The 21,900-nt window shown below is 34.3% G+C and overlaps 1 protein-coding gene across 50 annotated transcripts in view; it reads left to right on the forward strand.

The window, feature by feature from the left end:
* The window catches only part of LOC145258179 (uncharacterized), a 399,192-nt gene that overhangs the window by 82,914 nt on the left and 294,378 nt on the right, over positions 1-21,900 (forward strand). For all 50 annotated transcript variants that reach the window (XM_080116006.1, XM_080116009.1, XM_080116011.1 and 47 more), the window contains exon 2: positions 1,178-1,308. In XM_080116006.1, coding sequence (XP_079972132.1) covers positions 1,290-1,308 — 19 coding nt within the window. In that variant the 5' untranslated portion in view covers positions 1,178-1,289. The remainder of the gene's footprint in view (positions 1-1,177; positions 1,309-21,900) is intronic.

Raw genomic sequence — 21,900 nt, forward strand, 5'->3', positions numbered from 1 at the left:
GTATGTATGTATGTATGAAATGCTAATCTAACTTATAAGCTGAGTTAGTATTAATTAATTTAAATAATTTGTGGCGGAAGCAGACAAACAAACACAAAAAAAAAGGCGTGGGGAAAATTAAATTATCTACGATATTGCACTTTTTTTTTTTTTTTTTTTTTTTTTTTTTAAATAAAAAAACCAAAAAAAAAAAAAACCAAACAAATAAAAGAGCACTGATTTTAAGTTTTGCTCACCTGAAGAAATGGATACTTGTGCACTTTTGTCACCGTGCTGAAATAATAACGTTATTATTTTGAAAGCCATTATTAACATGGTGAGAAGAGGGTGCTTCCACCTAACAATTAAAGAAAAACAAAAAAAGGTATCATGAATCTTGAATTTAACCTGAAAAAAAAAAAAAAAATACTTAAAAATAGCGCGGTGGCAAAAGTGCACAAGCACCAAGAAATGTACTAACGCGGAAATGGTTCGAAATCTCGGAGCGAACCATTTTTATAATAAAATTCTGTATAGTTTCTCTTCATCTATCCCAAGTTTGCGCGTTCTTGTCCTCGGCATCGCTGGGTTTTTACTTCAACACCAAAACCACTGTCCAGACCTTTTCCCTGTTGATTCCGGTATCATTATTATTCGTCCTGTGCAATTCTAGGAGGTCCGTCCTCCCAGGTTTTGATATTTTTCTTTGAGATGGGGTTAGTTTATTGCTGATTGCTTGAGGCGCTCCTATCGGTGTTGCTCAGGCATTTTTTTTTCAAGCTAGAGTGCTCCTTTTCATAAGGTGGGTGAGAGCTGATTCTTCAATTCCACTTTACTGACCCTTGTGTCTAACCTTCCCGCCGTGGGAAAAATACATTCCTCTTATTTGCCCCGTCCCTGTTCATCAAAATGAAAGGCACGCGCGCGCACACACACACACACACACACACACACACACACACTTGCTGAAACTCACAGCCTCTCCATCAGTTGGTTCCGAATTTAGTCAGTTTCTATGGCAACAGTGAAAAAAAAACCCTCAATGAAAGTCCTTCTCTTTTAGCATCTTTGGATTGTTGTTATTGGGCACCTTCTTCCTCGGTTTCGCTTTGCCTATCTAAAAGCGGGGCGGAGGTGGTGAGGTGTGGGAGGAGGGTATGTTCAGCTCTGCTAAACAAGTGTGCATTTTGTTTTTCAGTGTTGGAGTGAAGGAATCACGCTCTCTCTCTCTCTCTCGTTACTGGAGGAAAACTGCTGTCAACAGGACATATCTCTCTCTTGAAGTGTTGATATAAAATTTACCTTACAAAATGGCTGATGTTGCCGAAGGTAAGCATTTTTAAATTTCTTAAATTTATTTAATTTTTTTTTTAATTTTTTATTTTATTGTTTTTTTTTGTTTTTTTTGCTTCAATGTTTGGGCGATTTTAGTTTTTTGGAAGTACATAGTAATCAATTCCTTGTGTCTTTTTGCCTAAGATCAAAGTATAGTATCTGCTCTAATACGGCACTTCATATTTTGTGTCCACGGTCAGTGTAAAAGAAATCCTTCTAGACGGAGATTTAAATTTTTGGTCCATTTTTGGAGGGCTGGATTTCCTCCTTTATTAAAATTGACCGTGTATCTTAACTCGTGAGGAGACAAATTCTAACTTTCATCACTGTTGAGGTCCGGTCCGTAAATGCCAGAAATCTTTCTCTACTCGAACAGTTAGACCTTGGAATTCCCTACCTGCTTTCCTGACTGTACTGATATGCAGAAATTTAAATGTAACGTGAACCAAGATCTTGTTAATCTTTCCCAGACATGGACCCAAATAATAGCCTTTTATGTCCAAGTGACGATATGCCTTGTTTAGGGTGAACGTGAGTTAAAAAAAAAAATCATTACCAATGTTGTCTCGCCGTCCACTTGATTCTCATTAACCCTTGAGTGGCCTTTGGCCTTTGATAAGTGGTAACTCTTTAGTAAAAAAAAAAAACAAAAAAACACACACACACACACAATGAACAGCTGTTATTTATTTATTTAATTTTATTTGTTTTTACTTCATGCAATGGATTATTATTTGTAATTCCCCGGCTGTTGATCTAACTGACAACCATGGATTTTAGACACAACTTGATTTGATTCAAGATGGGGGGGGGGGGGAAAGCAAAAAAACAAAAACAAAAACGAAAACAACAGCTAAAAAAAATAACTTTAAATTTAGCTGTTATGTCCATATTGGTTGAAAGAGATTGGAAGGCGCTGAAAAAAAATCAAAAAAATCAAATTCATGACTTTTATAAAATAAAATAAAAACTTGACTCTTCACTCTGACTCTTTACCTCCAAAGTGGAGAATCGGGTGTAAAAAAAAAAAAAAAAAAAAAAAAAAAAAAAAAACACTCAGAGTCGGGTTTTTTTAAAACCATTGACTTTGCCCTTTAGTGTAAGAATTAAACCATCATTGTGATTCTTCACCTCGGATGGAGAAAAAAAAAAAAAAAAATTCGGTCTCCATGTCTGTTATTACCTGAATTATCCCTCTATATTGGCGGAATCCTAACTTTCATTTTGAGATTTTTTTTCTCCCTAAAACAAAGTTTTTCCTTAAAAATTCCACAAATGTCAAAATTTCTCGCTTGTTGTTGTTGGTGCAAAAATCAACTATGGATTTTCTAATAAAAAAAAAAAAAATTTAAAATGAACTACACAATCTTCTTTCTGTCTTTTTTTTTTTTTTTTTTTTTAATTCATAAATTTTTCAAATATACGATGTATTTCTATGATAAAAAGTAATCTCATTATTATATAGTGTAAAATTGCATTGCTGTGTCACCAATGTACTTTATATATTAAGGATGTCTTAAAAATATACTTAACACTTTGACTGTTATCAGCGTTGTCTGGATAGTCATCAACTTGAACATTTGCAAACATGATTCTTCAATTGCACGTGTCTTTTGCATTCAAAGCTATTCCTTTTCACTCAATGTTTATAAAGGTTTTATCGTCATTCGAAGTGTGAGTACATTTTTGTACATCTTTGGAGACACCCTGTATTAGCAGGAAAACACTCTATGCAGTCGAATGAGGAACTTTGTCCTTTTGTGCTCAGCCCATAACACGATCTAACCATTATTTTTTATATTTTATAAAATTCAGTATTTAAGTTGGGTCCCAAGAATGCACTCTAGGTTGATTTAGGTGGGAAGTGGGGGCAAGTACAGTGATGTTAATTGAAATAAATTCCGATAAATTTGTAGTTTTTAACCGAGGTTTCTTTAGAATGAATTAGAACCCTCGCGCATTCCTACTCCAAGCTATGAACTCTTTCACATTTATATTATATATCTTAATTTAAAGCATTTTTTTTAAAGCTTGAAATAAAATTGAGTAAAGAAAAAAAAAATTGTATTTTCTCTTTTATAAGTGACAGACACGATAATGTAGAATCCCCCTTAAAATGCAATATACTTATTCAAGCATCTTGGATTATGTAGTTTCAGGTGGTTATGGCAGAGGAAGGAGAGTCTATCTCCAAAACAATCAAATAGACAGCAATTGAAATTTGTAGAGCCACCGTTTCATAAAAAATGATAAATGTCGCGTTTTTCGAACATTTACTATCATTTATATATCTGTGTGTGTGTGTGTGAGCATATATACACATACGTGTCTGTGTGTACACATGTATATGTACAAGCATCACGCATGATTACACAATATTATTTCCCTTTCAGCTGTTTTTGAGCTATGCAGTTTTTCTTTCTTCTTTTTTTTTTAAATCATCAGCGTTAATATATTTACCTACATTGTTTTTTTTTTTTCCTTTTAATTGCATTATTTTATTTAAGCTGGAGATAGAGTATCCTACCGGATGCCAGACATTCACTTGCTTTCTCATATATTCTGTTACGGTCGTCAGGCATGTGGTTGAGCGGGTGAGCATGTGGTCTCACAAAAGTAATTGAAAAAAAAAAAAAAATAAAATGTGTAAATACCAAAGTTATGTCGACACAAGGAATATGCACAATGTCACATGAGAAGTGGTTACATAATTTTATTGATGTAGATGTAATTTGGTACTTGGTTGCGTAAATCCAATCAAATTTCAATCAAAGGTCTCATCAGGCCATTAACTTTGTAATAAAGGCGTCAAAAAAAAAAAAAAAAGACGATTATAGAGTAATCAAATTAATGGCTTGATGAGATCTATGATTGAAATTGGATTGCACATGTAACTATTCACTTTATTGTGTTATTATTAAACAGATCTACTAATGTATTGAGCACTTCTGAAATGAATACTGCTCCTCCTCTCACACTTAAATATGTTATTAATGATTTTTATCTATATCACACGCATGAGAAGATATATGCAAGGTTTACCAGTTGTGTTATATTATCTCTATCTCTACTATAATATAAAAGGAAGTGTGTGTGTGTGTGTGTGTGTGTGTGCGTGCGTGCGCGAGTTCGTTCCCTATGGACTCCAAAATGGCTGTGCCGATTTCTATGCAATTTGATACACATGTACTTTATGTATCTGGCAGTTGAATGCCTTTGATAAGTATTGCTAATTGAAAAAATCCGATGAAAGGAGGAACAGACGACTTTGACCAAAGTTAACACTTTTATACAGCCTTATATCACGAGTGCATTTTAGAAGTTTTATTACCACACAAGCAGAAAGGCCCAACATATAAAAATCAACAGTAGGTTCTTTGATATGACAGGGGTGCATATGACATTAATGTTTCTGTTTAGAGCACAATTGAATCATAATACTTGAAGCTGTTATATATGAAAATAATTTGACAAAATTAAAAGTTGGTTCCCCACAATGCAATGTGAAGCTTCCTCCTTGATGGGTCCCGAACTAGAGCAAGCAAACAATTGATTTGATTGAAAAATGAGCGATTTCAATGACAATAAAAATATAGGAGTGTGAAAAATTCATTGGTCATCATTCAATCTTGGGCAACGTCGCATCTCTTTGCTAGTGTGTGTGTGTGTATGTATATATATATATATATATATATATATATATATACGCACATACAGAAAATTTAAAAACTATACCTGGATCTATTTTCATTCGCCACCAGGCTGTTCCAGCATGTACTTTATGTAACTCTTCCGCAATTCATACTAGTTAACATAATCTACCTGCCGGCGTAGGGTCCCGATATATGATAAAAAGTTGAAATTGGAGTAAATTTTTCACTACATGTGTCCATTATTGCACACTAAACTGGTTTATGCTAATTATAATTTCAATTGTGTATAACCTGTTTCTGCTCCAAATAGATGTTTTTAAATAGTAATGGTGTTTCTGTTCGATTAATGTTGGCCAAAGCTTAGCCTATTGATGATTGGATCACATCGATTGTTCTTTATAATCAAAAACTAATTAACACCTTCCTTTTTGATAAAGTTGAAACTGATTTGCCTGTAAAGTTGAATAGAATCGAGGGAGAAAAATTGTTCCAGGGAAGTTATTTGAAGTGGAGAAGTTTTGTCAGTGGGAAAGAAAGGCTGAAAATGAAAATCCGTAAGGTTGCCAAGAAACTCATCATCAAGGATTTAAAAGCGAATCAAAACCTCACTTTTAAATCCTGGCATCAAGCAAGGCAAAAACAAAACAAAAAAAACCTGAAAATATTAGAAAACCAAAACATGTTATTTAAAATTAAATGATTAAAATAAATAAATAAATTTGTGACTTTTGGTATAATACACCGTTTTAAAAGAAAACTTGGTTTTTAGATTTTTTTTTCTTATGGTATTAGCCCTGAATGGTCAGCGCCTTGTGGAGAGAGAAAGGATACACCTGGTCTTGTTGACGATTGTTGTAAGTCTGAAGTTGATGTGTATATGCATGATTTGGTGCAAATTTTAAATAGGAGTTTGGTCACATCTTTGAAAATATTAGAAAACCAAAAAATTATGATGAAATATTTAATTAAATGATTAGAATTATTTTAAAAAATTTCTTTTTGAGATCTTACAAAATGTTTTCAAAAACGTGAACAAACTCCTTTAAAAAATTAGCACCCAACCATGCGCATATATTTCAACTTCAGACTTGCAACAAACATCAACAAGACCAGACATCCTTTATCTCTCCGCAAAAAGCTGACCTCTCAGGGTTAATACCACCAGCAAAATGAAAAGGAAAGACAAAAACTGAAAAACCAACAGTCTTCTTTGAAAAAGGTGTATTACACGAAAAGTCAGAAAAAACAATTAAAAAAAAAAAAATTTAATCATTAAAATATTTTTTAACATTTTATTGGTTTTCTGATTGTTTCAAATTAATCTTACAAAATGTTTTCAAAGATGTGACCTATTAAAAAAAAACTATAACTTTATCCTATGGTTGTAGCATTTATAAGGACAGAAATTTATTTATGAGGAAGAACTTTGAACTTCTGAATACAAATCTCTATGAAGTTGGACCTGAATAAGGGGATTAAATACTTCCAGGAAAAGGCTGGGAATTTTACGAGGAGATACAGAGTAGAAACCAATACTGCAAAAGGAGGAAGGATTATGAAAGCGATCATCATTTTAATATTCAATTGTACATATGTGGGACGGCTTTTAGAAATTAACTTCCAAATTAACTTATTTTTTATACATTAAAGGGAAGTAATCATGTCACAAATTAATGCCAACCATAGACTGATCCTTGCAAATTTTACGGGAGCTGATTTGCATAATGGTTATCTTAATTGAGGTTTTCATATGTTGTATTCGGATTATTTGAACTACTACTTTTATCTTGGTTGTTACTTTCACAATGTTTCGGGCGATCTAACCTCTAACTATCTTCAGGTGTATTTTTTTTTCAAACTTGGGAATGCGTATGAAATTTCGAACTGAACTCTTTAATTAATTCATACAGATTGCAAAGTTTGAAAAGATGCATGGGAAGAAAGGCAGTTATATCAGCTTAAATACTGTAAAAATAACAACTAGGATGAAAAAAGTAGTCTGAATAATCCAAATTATCAATCCTCATCTCAAAAATTCTGAAAACTAATGCCAAAAGGTTATTATGAATAGGGGGTAAATCTGGTTGGAGTGAAGTGCACAATGGAGTTCCACAGGGACGTGTTGTGTTTTACTGTCTTGGTTCCTGATCCCAGTGACACAGTACAGGTGGGTAAATATCATTTGTATGTAGATAATATCCACTTGTATTCCCGTTGTTTATGTAAACAAGTTCACAGTATAATTATGGGGAATTAATAGTGATCTTAACACGATGTTGTATAAGTTTCAAAAACAATTCTTTAAAATTGAATGTAGTAAAAAGCAAATTAGTTGTGATTGATTCTTGAGACTGTTATCACATCTGGGCATGAACTGCTCAGAGTACCCCTTCCTTGACAGAGTTCAAAACCAACTTCGTAATCTAGTAGGTGATGCCCTTTTCTCGTCTCTGCAACCCTTTTCCTACAGAAGAGACGTTGCTTGTCTCTGCTTTATCGTTATTTTCATGGCAAGTGCTTGTCTGAGCTCCAATCTATGCCCTCTCCTTGCCAATCTTTCACAAAAGACACACGTCTAGCTAAAACCATTAATCAATCTTGATCCTGAATAAATAACTCGTTATTATTATAATTCATTTTTGGAGTAAATATATCAATCCAAAGATTAATTAAAGTTGTGTAAAAATATAAAAAAAATGCTCTCTTGGTCATAAAAATCATTTGAACATGTCAAGATGAAGGTTAAACCCATGTCAACTGAAATCTGTACTTTTCTTAGTTAAGTTAGAAGAGGTCCTTATTTGTCCAAACAAATAAACTGGAATTATATAAGTATTAATCAGAAGTTACTTCTACTCCATATAATACATCGGCATGACTTCTGCTAAACAGAAAGCAAAGATCAAAATGACATGAGTTTATTTCACATAACCAAATTTCAACAAGATTTTAATAGTGAAAAAAAAAGATTTAGAGGTAAGCAAGTTCTTGCATTCATATCGCTTTACTATATTGCTTTAAACACCTCCATACTCTTTATGGCACACCTATTCACCCACCTACCTAGGCATAGCTCTTCAAAGAATGTTTATCTTTTCTTCCTTCTCTTTTGATAGCACCTTATGTTTAACAAATATGACTTGTACAAGCTTTACACAATTACATACTACTGTCAGGCATGTAACTTGTGCTGTTGACGGCAACACCCACTTGTGCAGTTAAAAAATTAATGAAAAGGAAAGAAAATAAAATGTATAAAATGAAAGTAGAAAAAGTGTAAGTGTTAATTTCTCAAATTATGAAAAATTGAAATAAAATCTCTACAATTATATAAATGCAACTTTGTGTGTGCGAGTTCTTTCCTTAAAGACTCTGAAACGGCTGAACAGATTTTCTCGTAACTCTCACTTCCCTTCTTTTGTCCTTTAGTCCTCACATTCCATGAAGCAATGTTTCTGACAAAGGTGAGAAGAATTGCTGTTTTCTGAGTCAGAATCTATCCATCTAACACTTATCACTACTTAGTTTTTGAGTTTGATGTAGTATTTATATATATATATATATATATATATATATATATATATATAGCTCCTTACATCAATTGGCTTCATGCTTTGTCTGAAGTGATTTCCATTAAAAAATAAAAAAAAGGAAAATATTACATATTTAGAAATTAATAAATTCCCAATAAATAAAACAGATGCCATGACCTGAAATCAAAACCCAAAACCTTGAGATTCACAGTTTAATGTTCTAAGAACAGAACTATAAATGGATCTTCTAATATTACCATAATTATAGATTTATGATTCATATCATGTTTCAAAACATATCTTGTAATATATATATATAATATTTATAAAAATGCAACTTTGTGTGTGAGAGTTCGTTCCTTATAGACTTTGAAACGGCTGAACAGATTTTCTTTAAAATTTACAGAACTTTTGTGTATAAGTCTGTGAGTGATATGAGTTAAGTTTTGTCTCCTCTGATAATTACCGATAATAGATACTGTTATTTTAATTTATCTACCGTCGGTAAAGCCATTTTTCCATATTGTCGCTTAGCAACAATCATAGAACAATGGGCCGTGAAAATTCTACTGTGGGTAAGTTGATAGTGTGTTTTTTTTTTGTATGACGTGGTCTGTAGGTTGAAACTCCGCACGTGAATTTCTTAATTTTTTTTCATTAACCGCAAATAATTTTATAAGACTTGAAAATTTACATGCTTTTTAGCAGTGCAAAAGTAAATTATGTTTCTGTTTTTGAACGTCCATTGAACAAGCAACTGATCCTGAAGAAATTGCAAAATAGTCTACACACATATTTAGTGAATATGTTTCTTATATGTCGGTTTAACAAAACATAGGCCCCAACAACCAAGCACAAGTAGTATGCCCTGCAATATTAGATAAAGAATTTTTCGACACAGTTGACTAATTGTAGAACTATACAGCGACAACCACATAAATTCTTACAACAAACAGATAGTCGGTGTTGATCCTGTGGTTTCTTTCGCATATGGTTTCAAGAAATCATGGCCCCCAAAACCTCGCCAAAGTAGTTGGTTTTGAGCTGGAAGAATAGCTGCTAAGGGGACAAATTAGAGAAATTAGATTGTTAGTGGCACGTTGCATCCACTGTGTGGGGGCTATGTTGATCATAAGGTGTCAATATAACCGAAATTTATTAAAATAATTTTAGGATTACAAAAAAAAAAAAAAAAAATTGGAATTACCAAAGCTACAGATCAAAATAAGCATAAACAAGGCATCAAAGCAACTCCCGAGCAAGGCCGGGTAATACTGCTAGTAATATATATATTTAAAAAAAATAACTATTAAACAATTATTTTTAAACCTACGAACACCAATGTTTCATGCTAACGCAATCATCAATGAAGAAAGTGATAATTACTGCTGGTCAGGAAATTCGAACTCTGTCACAAAGTCAACCTTGACTTCATAGGCTAGCATTCTACCTCAAGATCACCGGCAATTAACACAAGAATTGATGAAATTAAGTCCCTATCGTAAACAGAGAGTATTTAACAACTGGAAGAATGTTGCTTTTGCACTAAAGTTGACTGAATTTTTCCTAATTCCTTAAAGAAGAGCTCAACATCAGTTTGTTTAAAGGAGCTTTATCTTTTAAATAAATAGTAATAATTATTTTATGTTTACGCAATTATCAGTGTAGGAAGTGGTAATATGTATGTGTATATTTGTTCCCTATGGAAAGATTAGAAAATTTACATGAAAAACTAAGTGTATTAAGATTTAAAAATTTTCTTTAAAGAGCCTAGTAGTTTCGATTTACTGTGCTGAATTGCTAATATCTACGCCTGCCTTTCTAATGGAGCTATGGAATCAGTAATCCCTGAAACCTTCAAATAAGTATATTTTATTTTAATGAAATTCAAATCATATGTTTAAGATATTGATTCAGAGTTTCCTAAAATTCTAGTTTTTTTCTGACTATATTAGGGGAGAAAGAACGGGGTGAGGGTTTAGTAAAAAAAAAAAAAAATATTAAAAAAAAAATGGTGTTATGAACATCATGAAAAAGGCCATAGTATTCCTCAATAAATCCAAGCAACATTGCATTTTCTTGCAAGAATATATATATTAGCAACCTTGTCTGTGTGTGTGAGGAACAGTCTTGACCAAACTACTGTCAACTTTTGGTTTATAGACTTGAAACTTGATATATAGAGTATTCTGACCTGTGAAACATTCGATTTGATTTTTAGCCATTAAAAATAGTTGTTAAGGGGTAAAAATTGAAAAAAAAATTGAAACTTGGCAGGCATAAGTCGACTAAACGTGTAATTTCTATGTCTCCGCAAATGCACATTTATATCTTTAACAATGTTATTTTTTAAACTTTTTATATGCATATGAAATTAGATCAGACTGGAGAGCTACATGTTTTAGTTTCGATTCTAGCTGATAGTATCCAAGTCATATATATTTATTTTTACTTTTGAGATCGCTACTACATATTAGGTACAATATAATCATCAATAGAAAATTGGCTCTATAATAATAATAATAAATATGAAATCTGCATGAATTAAAATATTATATTTATTCATATTTTATGACTGGCCAAGCTACCACACCTATATGACCTTCCTAAGATTCACAAGGACGGTATTCCGTTAAGGCCCATTGTCAGCATCTGTGGTTCATTGAGCCAATTCGGAATAGATATAATCATCGCAATCATCGGCAAATCTCCATCGTATGTCAAGAATTCAGCTCATTTCGTGGAAATAATGAGCAATGCTCTCAGATTCATTCCAACCAGATGATGAGTCTAGATGTAGTGAGTCTGTTCACAAAAATACCCACTGATGAAACTCTGACAGTGGTATAGGATAAGCTGATTTTGGATGCTTCACTGAAGGAACACACTTGCATCCCAATTGACAATATAATAGAGATATTGGTCTTCTGTGATGGCATCTTATATATATCGTCATTGTCTCAGGTATTGACCAGTGTATACTTATATGGAATACTTTGAGGAAATAGCATTAGGATCAACACTTAAAGTCAACAATGTGGCGGCGATATGTGGATGACACATTCATACTATGGCCCCACTAGGAAGATGTTCAAACATTACTGGACTATGTGAACTCTGTTCGCCTATCTATACAGTTCATGATGATAAAAGGACATAAATTATCATTCCTAGATGTGCTGATAACTTGCGCTGGTTAAGGGTTTATGTAATTTGTATACTGAAAGCCAATTTTCAGTGGACAGTATCAAAATTTCAACTCCCATAATCCATATAGTGTAAAGAAAGGAATCATCCGTTGCCTACAACCTTGAGCAAAAGCAATATGTAGTAACAGCAATCCATATCAAGAGGAGGTGGACAGTTTAAGAGAAATCATCTACCGAAACAACTATCCAGAGAGCGTGACATTAGCTCCAAGAAATTTCGACCAAACATCCAAGAAAACCACCTGAAAACGACCTGAAAACTCACCACAGTTTGTATATCATACATGAAAGGCTTGTCGGAAAAAAAAAAAATTCAAAGAATATGCAATCCATGTGGCATCAGTAAAGTATTCAGGAGCGATTCAACTCTTTGAAAACATCTTGTGTGAGTTTAGCTTTCTACAGAAATAAATCATGACTGTGTATGAGATCCCATGTAAATGTGGAAAACTATACAATGGTGAGGAGATATGTCGTCCACTAAAAGTAAGGTTAGAATAACACTGAAAAACTGTAATATGTGGAGAGATTGAAACCATGTATGGAGTGAAAATAGAACTCCTCTACTCTTATGGAACAAAGCAAAAAAAAAAAAATTATAGACATAGAAGTATGGTGGAAAGTAAGATAACTCAAAAAAGCAACACATATGTTGGATGATGTGCAACTACTAAATAGACCTAGTATAGAATTTAACACGATATTGGAACCATTAATTATAAATTTATATACTTATATAATAATAATTTGGTAGTAATAAATATATAATAATAGTATGCAGGAATAGTGATATTTGTATCTAGAAATAAAATAGGTTTAAAGCTCTTAAAATTCATACTAGAATTTTTTGCAAAAATATGATGCAGTGGTTGAAATACTTGGAAAAATTCAGTTGTATAAATGACCTTCTTCTAAAGGTTGAAGGTTCAATTCTCAGTGTGGGTGACTGAAAATACAAATGCGAATTACTTGGCTAATTGAATAAGAGCAAATGGTTGTTTGAAATTTGGTGCACATTCCTGAGTTTAACAGAAAGATTCCTCAAGATTACAACGGCTAAAACGTTGTGAAAATGATACAAGATGAGAACAGTAGTCCAAATAATACAGATAATCAATCCTCATCTCAAAAATTCAGAAACAATATTTTAATTTTATGAATCCAATCCATAATTGCTCCTAATGACCCAACATAGAACCGGAGGAATATTTTAATGGTGTCTTTAGATTTTGTGAAAGAAATTCAACCTTTATTGAAATCTAGTTGAATGATTTGTTAACATATCGATTTCTATAAACCAAAAACAAACATTAACTATTTATATATAAATATAGTTATCCACAGACTTATTCAATCTCTGTAACTCCTCATCAGTGCAACGAGACCTAGTGAAATTTGAAGCTGGGACTCCAGTAACTGACATCCAGTGCTCTACCAAGTGAACCCAAAACCTTCCAGTAGGAGAAATTATATGACATTATAAATGATATATATATTTAAAATACTTAACGGTGTATATGCAGCAATTTTACCCTCGTGGCATCTGTCTTTTTTCTGGAGATTTCGTCCTGGAACGATCTATAAATAATCTACAATTAGTAAGTTTTTTTTTAGTTTTTTTTTTTATTTATTTATTTTTATTATTTTTTACTCTTATGACTTTAGAAGAATTTTTCCACCTTTTTGGTCTTTCTTTTTTTAAAATTCTCTTATGGTTTTATATGGGTCTCTGATAAATTGTTTGGTATACCGTTCAATGAAACATATGTAAGATATACCATACATTAAATACAATGATACAAACGTGATTTAAATATACTTGTTGTATTTAAGTTGTTTTCAAATGATATGTATGCTCTGAAAGTGCAATCGATTTTCATTGAGCTTAAATAGATCTGGCAATTAAAAAAAACATCTTCATTGTATATATACATTAAAAGTATATATACTATACCATTAAAAGGTGTGTGTGTGTGTATGTATATATGTTTTTGCATGTAATTTGACTATTTGTGATAGTAATAACATTAATGAATAACACAAAGTTCTCATTTAAATAGCTCAATAGTGCAATACTAGAGCTATAAACACTTTTTAAAGATACCACATTAATTATGTAATTACTCATTTTAAGTCTAGAATTACTGGAAGTTGAATAAATGAAGCATGGTTAAAAGCAAGAAAAGAAATGCCGGCTACCTACTGGCACACATGTTGATGAGATGTTGAAGGCAAGTGTACATTATTATAAAATGCTGGCTATGTCTGCTTGACACATTACGTATATGTTGTGGAAAAAAAATGAATACCTGACATGTTAGTAAGTGAATCCTGTTTGTGGGATGTGAAACTTTTGAAAAATTGGTTTTTAAATGCACTGATGAGCTTGCCCAATTGGGCAAAATTATAATTAATGAACTGCGCTATACTTATATGCCAGCATTAGGCTTGAAACAATTGTAGGCAAGTTATTACAAATAAAAGGCCAACATTTTGAAAATGGGTAACTAAATGAGTGTCTGTTCCTTCTAACGTGGTAGAAAAAAACTGGGCCCCCGTATACGCTTTGTGATATCTCCATTATTTATTCACCGATTACCCTTATTTGACAGAATCAATGACCGTGAGTACACCAAGACCCCAGTGGGAGCTAAGACAAAGAATACACTGTGTTAAATTTTACTACAAGACAGGCTCGTTTAAGAAAACCCAGAACAGTTTCATGCGTCAGTTCGAATGTGAAAAGGCTCCATCCAAAAGCAGAATTCAGAACTGGGTGGACCACTTCGAGAAGTATGGGACCGTGGAGAACCTCAACGCTGCCAAAGAGAACCGTCCAAGCTACGCGGGACGTCCCAAGAATCGAATAGCCGAGCTGGTCGAAAGAGTGAGAGTCTCTCCAACAGAGTCCGAAACGCTCTGTGCGTAAGCGAAGTCAGACTTGCAGGAGAGTGCTGGTGAACGATATCAGGGTTTACCCATACAGAATACAGACGCTGCAGACCCTTACAGCCTCAGACAAGAAGCAGAGGAGGGCTATGGCAGTCAAGATGCTCAAGAAGATCGAGGAGACACCAAGTTTCCTTAACCTCTTTTGGACCTCAGATGAAGCCCACCTCCATCTTGATGGAAAGGCGAACTCCAAGACAAATATTCTGGGGGTCCTCCCTAAGTGCACGGTGTGGGCTGCAATCTCGGCCAGAGGCATCATCGGACCAATCTTCATCGAAGAATCTGGCGCAGCAGTGACAGTCACCAAGGAGCAGTATGTGGAGGTCCTCAAAACCTTCAAGAGTGAGCTCCAGATCATCTACCCATCGCTCATGAGCAAGTTCTGGTTCCAGTAGAACTGATCAAGTTTTCACACCTCAAACCTGTCCAAAGATTGGCTGAAAGAGAACTTCGGAGGCCGAGTGATCAGTCTCAAGACTGATTTTGAGTGGGCACCCCATAGCCCGGACCTAAGCCCCCCCCCCCGATTTTTTTCTTTGGGGCTATCTTAAGGACAGAGTTTACGCAGGGAAACCCAGAACCATCATGAAACTCAAGGAAGCCATCAGGGAAGAGATGAGAGCCATTACCAATTCGGTCTGTAAGAACATCATGGACAACTTTGTGCTGTGTCTCAAGAAATGCACGGAGCTAAATGGAGGCCATCTAGAACATATGCTGTAGAACGGAGAAAAAAAGGTCAAAGAGCCTAGTGTTTTGATGTGATGTTTTGAATATAATAAACTAGTTATGACCAAAGTTTCATTTCATTCGGACAAAACACTAAGAAACAGGGCCTAATTAGAGTTGGGGCCCGTTTTTTTTTGGGTCACCCTGTATAAACATTTATATTGTTTATATCTGCTTTATGTAGTCCCTTGTTTCTTGAGTGTAAGTGTGAAATGCCTTTGCAAGTCTGTCTCTGCTCTATCATTATTTTCATGGCAAGTGCTCATCTGAGCTCCAGTCTATGGTCCCCCTCTTGCCAAACTTTCATGAGAAACACTTGTCTAGCTGAAACCATGACCAATAATTTCCCCCACTCTTTATCTGTACCTAAACCTAAACGTAGATTTCACGAACAAAGCTTCTTTCTGAGAACTGCCCGCCCGTGGAACTCTTTTCTATTTGCCTGTTTGCCAGCTGACTATAATATGGTCATCTTCAAGTCCAATGTAAACAAGTTCTTGATGAGCCGTCCTCTTAAGTAATCCAAGTTAGCAAATTTTCACTACTAACGATTACTACAATATTGTCCCATTGACTACCACACACTCATTAACCTTTGTCCTCGAATGGCTCGCCTTCATAAGTGGTGATTCTATTGTGTGTGTGTATATATAATATATATATAATATATATGTGTATATATCTATATTTTTATAAAGTAATAGGGTTCGTGTGTTTCTGTCTGTGTGTACAGCTCTCCATCATCAACGAAATATAAAGGAGGTAAGAGGGTAGATCTCTCCTGGTAGAGAAACATTAGAACCCATTTTAGGATGTTTCTGTTATAGGAGACATAAGAATCTAGGCCTAATTTCTTTATATACTAGTCTACAAACCACCCCCATATCGAATGACTTATGCTCATTTGCATATCACATTATATTAAATCTCTTTAACTAATTACCTCCACCTTATTACATATTGGAAATATTCTAATCATTTCAACTGTACTATTTACAAAATCTATTTAACATTTAATTATTTAATATATTTTCATTTAATTTTATATTCGATTTATTTCACTTTACGTATATTATCAAAACAATTCATTGGCGAGCAAAGCTTTATGTTTTGGGATTGTATTGAAAATGTAATGGAAATTTCAATTTCGTTCCGTTTTAATCTTTTATATTTTACTTGCCAATATAATTGAAAGAATACAATTCAACTATCGTAATTTTATATAAATAAACAAAAACAAATATTTTAAAATAAAACTTTATTAAAAAAGAAATAATTTTATTTTTAAATGAAAAAAATCAATTTAGTAAAATAATTGTATTAAACACCCCCAGCCTTGTCAGCAAACCTGTAAACCTATAAAAGTTAACATTTCGAATGTAAACAGTGATTTTTCGATTTTGTTAGCGCTTGCCGCAATTAAAGACAATTAAAACGGAACTAACTTTATTTCCATTCTATTTTTTAAACAACCCCCAAAACATAACGCTCTCTTCCAGTTATAGCCAATGTTTTTTTAAGGCCGTTGATATTCGCAGCCGGTCCCATCAGCTGACCGGAAGTGACGTCAGACAAATCTTAAGTAAATTCTTGGCTAGAATTGTAAAAATAATTTGTTTTCTTTTGTAATAGAATTTAACAATTTCTTTCATTTTGAGCTGCTTTTTCTCCCGTTTATTTTTGTTTTCTACAATTAATAAACCAGTTTACAAGTAAAAAATAAGTTGTTTTAATTTTTAATTACCAACACAGTGGCGAATTTAATTTTTCTCTCTCCCATTTTTTATTTTGAGCGGAGAATTTAACATGTCTTTTCATTTTAATTATTTGTTTTAGTTTTTCATTACTAACACAGCGGAGAATTTGGGGTATTCATGCAGAGAACGGCATGGGCGTGGCTTATCACTTGCTCAGTTGCGAAATATTTTTGTTTTTAGTAAATAATTTGTGTTTTTTGACAAAGTTTATTTTTAATAAAATTAGCGTATTTACTGATATTTTTGAACCTCGATATTACCATTCTTTCATAACACCGATCACTTTAGTCCTGCCTTCTTACACAGGTTTTCGGGTCGCTGACAACGAATCTGATAATCAACCCCACAGCAAATTTACCGTTTAGATGGTATTAACCCCTGGAGACTGGCTCTACCTGTCGCCATTTTACAGGCTTCGTTGCCCGCCCGCTAGGTGTATCAGAATTTTAGGCGGAATTTTTGACACCCCCAACAAAAAAACTGCGAATAAAATATATAAAACTCGTAATTTCTGTTTTTAAAGTGGGTTGTTTATTTTCCTTATGAAATATACTTCCAAAATAAACTATTACAGTCGTTTAAAACATAATAGAAGTATTATTTTTTATTTTTTAAAAACAATGTTTACAAAATGTCTAAGCGCGTTTCTCCGATGTTACAAGCAGCCATTTTTTTACGTATACAAATACATTGATTTTTACGAGTTCACTTTTTTTTAACTTTAAAAATCGATCTAAATTTTTCTATTAGTTCAATTTTTACGTAATTTTCAGGTTCAATGTGAAATTTTATGCTCTTTTCAATAAAGTGAATATAAATTTCTGGTAAGGTTTTTTTTATAATTTTGAGATAAATACCGTCGACTCGACAACTTCCGGTTTCGCCGCCGGCCGGCTGCGAATAGCATTTTAGAATAGCCGCAGCCGGCTGCGAATAGTCACTTCGTTTTTTAATTAAATAAAACAGGTCAAAATAAACAGATAAGCGCATTTTCTTTTACATTTTTCTTACAACCATTGTCATTTAACCAACTGCAGGATACCGTTACTTTTGTGGGGTTGTTTTGAAAATGGCACGGAGATTATAATTTCGTTCCAATTTAATCTTTCTGGTCGAGCCTATTTCGAAAGCCTGTCTTATCATAGATTTGAACTACAAATAATTTATTACATTTTGATTATTACTATCTTAAGACTTAAAGCTTATATTTATTTCATTTTTCTATTTATATATTGAATTAGTTATTTCCAGTCTTATTTAAACTTAGCGCTTTCTTTAAACCGGATGAACCTTTTATAACAAAGGTGAGTTTAACGTAAAGAACACGAACAAGGTTTTATTCAACTGAATTTCTTCCAGTTTACTAACAAAATATATAAATTTAAAAGAGATATAATTAATAAAATAAAAAGGTTATGTAATTTAAAAGAAATACACGTACTCACAAAAGCAGAACTTTTTTTACACATTTTTTTCTTTAAAACCATAACAATGAGACTAACAATTACCTAGATCTTAGTAATTATTTGTTTTAATAGAACTGTTTTAATTGTACTGTTTACTTAGTTAACCTAAGTTGGTATTACATTTATTTTACATTTACTTTTTTTTTTTAATTATTACTTTTAGATTGTGACGTTTACACCCGGAAGTAATGAGTCACACGTAGGTCGCTTTTATTCATTCCTTTTGGTCAAGATCAAAGTGTAGTATCTGTTCTTCAGATGCTGCACTTCATTTTCTTGTTCTCTTTCGGTGGAGGAGAAATCCTTCACGACTGAGACAATTTTTATTTTTGTACCTTTTCTCCACGTTAAAAAACGACCCTGGTGTCTAACTCTGTCCCGTGGGGAGGCATAGTAAATAGGTACAATATAATTGTTTATAATTGTACTATTCAGAAATATTATTTATAGTTCGTCCATTTCAGTTAGTATACATTTCCTTTACGCTTAATTAATTTACAATCATTAATATCGTTAAACAATTCCGTTTAAAACCGAAATTATGCCACCCAAACGAAGTAGAAACGAAAGTGAGGAAGAAAGAATGGAAAGATTGGAAGCTAATAGACTAAGAGTTGCTGCAATTCGCTCCAATGAAAACAATTCAGATAGAGAAAGACGTCTAGAACTTAACAGGATACGTCAAAGAGAAAGGAGAGCAAGACTGTCAGATTTGGAAAGAGAAACCCAACGTGAAGCTGACAGAACTAGACATGCTGTAAGGCGGTTAAATTCATCACAAGATGAAATTCAAGAAAGGCAAAGATATGCACTGGAAAGAGAAGCAATATTACGATCGAATGAATTATATGAGGTAAGTAGACGTACACAAGGTCAGTTGAGAGTGGCTCAACGACATCAGAATGAATCGGAAACCCAACGAAGCTTTCGCCTATACCAAGGGCAACAACGAGAGGCTGCATGGAGAGAGAGAGAGTATGACTTTGCCCCAGCAATTGACAGAAAACGAGGCAGCTAGACAACGAATGACTGCTTTGAGACACCATGAAATAGAACACTGCAATAGAAAAGGATTGCTCTACAACAAAAATGACTCTCTCACTACAGCTGATATAGGAAAAATGGACAAAGTATGTCAACATTGCTCAGCTGTAAAATTTAAAGGAGAAACCCCTGGTTGTTGTTGTTCTTCTGGCAAAGTTGTGCTTGTTAGCTTTCCACCACTGCCTCAGTTGCTTCAAGATTTGCTCTCCGGCAATGGTCCCATCTCTAAAGATTTTCTGCAAAATCTACGCTGTTATAACAATTGTTTTGCAATGACATCATTTGGTCACAAAATTGCGGCAGTACATGGGTGGAATCCTTCTTTTAGAATTCGAGGCCAGGTTTGCCACCAGATTGGGAGTCTTTTACCACCTGAAGATGAAACAGCAAAGTTTATTCAAGTCTACTTCTTGGATAGTCTGGAAGAGGAACTACATAATCGGGGACGTGACAGTAGACTCAATAGAGACATTCTCCAAAGTCTGACTGAATTTTTACATGAGAACAACAGCTTTATTTGTCAGCTGAAAACAACAAAGGAGAGGATTGAAGAAGAACACTTGGTAGAACATAAAGTTGTCATAAGGGAAGACCGAAGGCCGCAAGAAGAGCATCCACGGCGATTCAATGCTCCAACAACAACGTATGAGATTGGAATATTAATGGAGAATGAACCAACAGCTAACCGGGATATTGTCTTGCGTTTTAGAAATGATACATTAAAATGGATCTCCGAACTACATCCCCTCTACGATACTTTAATGTACCCGTTAATGTACCCCTATGGTTCTCCATCTTACAACATCTACATGAAGGCATCCAATGGGCGAAAAGTTACCCAACAGCAATTTTATTCGTACCATTTAATGACTCGGCCTGGAAACTATTTTCTCTGGTACCGAAGGCTATTTCAACAATGGCTGGTGGATGTGTACTGCAAGATTGAAACAGAACGTTTACAGTTCCTGAGGCGTGAGCAACAGACCCTGAGAGCTGACAATTATAGCAACTTGAGAGATTCAATTCTTAGGGAGGATGGGAATCCAGAACAGTTTGGTCAACGAGTTGTACTTCCGGCAACTTATACAGGAGGCCCTCGATACATGTTTGAGCGTCAAAGTGATGCCATGGCATATGTTCGGCGAATGGGCCGAGCCGACCTCTTCATCACGTTCACAACAAATCCAAAGTGGACAGAAATTACAGAAAATTGTCTTCAAGGGCAAGACCCTCAGGATCGTCCAGATATTGTTGCCAGGGTTTTCAGGCAGAAGCTAAAAAAGTTACTTGAATTTATTAAAAAGGGAGGATTTGGCAGGCTGAGGGCTTTCCTGTACAGTATTGAATATCAAAAAAGAGGACTGCCGCATGCACACATCCTCACCTGGCAGGCCCCAGAGGACAAACTTCTACCAGAAAAAATGGATCTCTGCATATCTGCAGAGATCCCTGACAAAGAGGAAGATCCTGATCTTCATGCTAAAGTGATGGCACATATGGTGCATGGACCTTGTGGACCATTTAATCCAAATTGTCCATGTATGATTGACAACAAATGTTCCAAAAAATACCCAAAAGAATTTCTTCAGTGTACCGAGCAAGGCCAAGACTCTTACCCCAAGTACAGGCGAAGAAAACCAGAAGATGGAGGCCAGACTGGTACAATAAGGATGAAGAGAAATGGTCGGTATGTTAATCAAGAAATAACAAACCAGTGGATTGTTCCGTACAACAAGGTCCTCCTTCAGCAGTTCAACGCTCACATTAACGTAGAAATTTGCAGCTCGATCCAAAGCATCAAATATGTCCTCAAATACGTGAATAAAGGATGTGATCAAGCAGTGTTTGAACTACAAAGAACTGATGGAGCAGCTAACCAACAAGGCCAAGTACAAAGTCACATTGTGGATGAGATCCAGCAGTTCCAGAATGCAAGGTATGTCGGCAGTTCAGAGGCGGCCTGGAGGATATTGGAACATCCCATCTATGAACATTTCCCCCCAATTGTACAACTTTCTGTTCATCTTGAAAATGGGCAGCGTGTCATGTTCTCAGCTGATACTGCTCTGGAACGAGCCCAAGGTCCACCGCCTGCCACAACTTTGACAGCATTTTTTCAACTCTGCCATGAGGATGACTTTGCAAGGGGTCTCAAATACGCAGAAGTCCCTGAGTTTTACACTTGGAACAAATCGACAAAGAAATGGATGAGAAGAATGCGTGGGGTACAAGTTGAAGGTACT

The sequence above is a fragment of the Euprymna scolopes genome, chromosome 33, assembly GCF_053919585.1.
Source record: "Euprymna scolopes isolate OS-2025 chromosome 33, ASM5391958v1, whole genome shotgun sequence".
NCBI lineage: Eukaryota > Metazoa > Mollusca > Cephalopoda > Sepiida > Sepiolidae > Euprymna > Euprymna scolopes.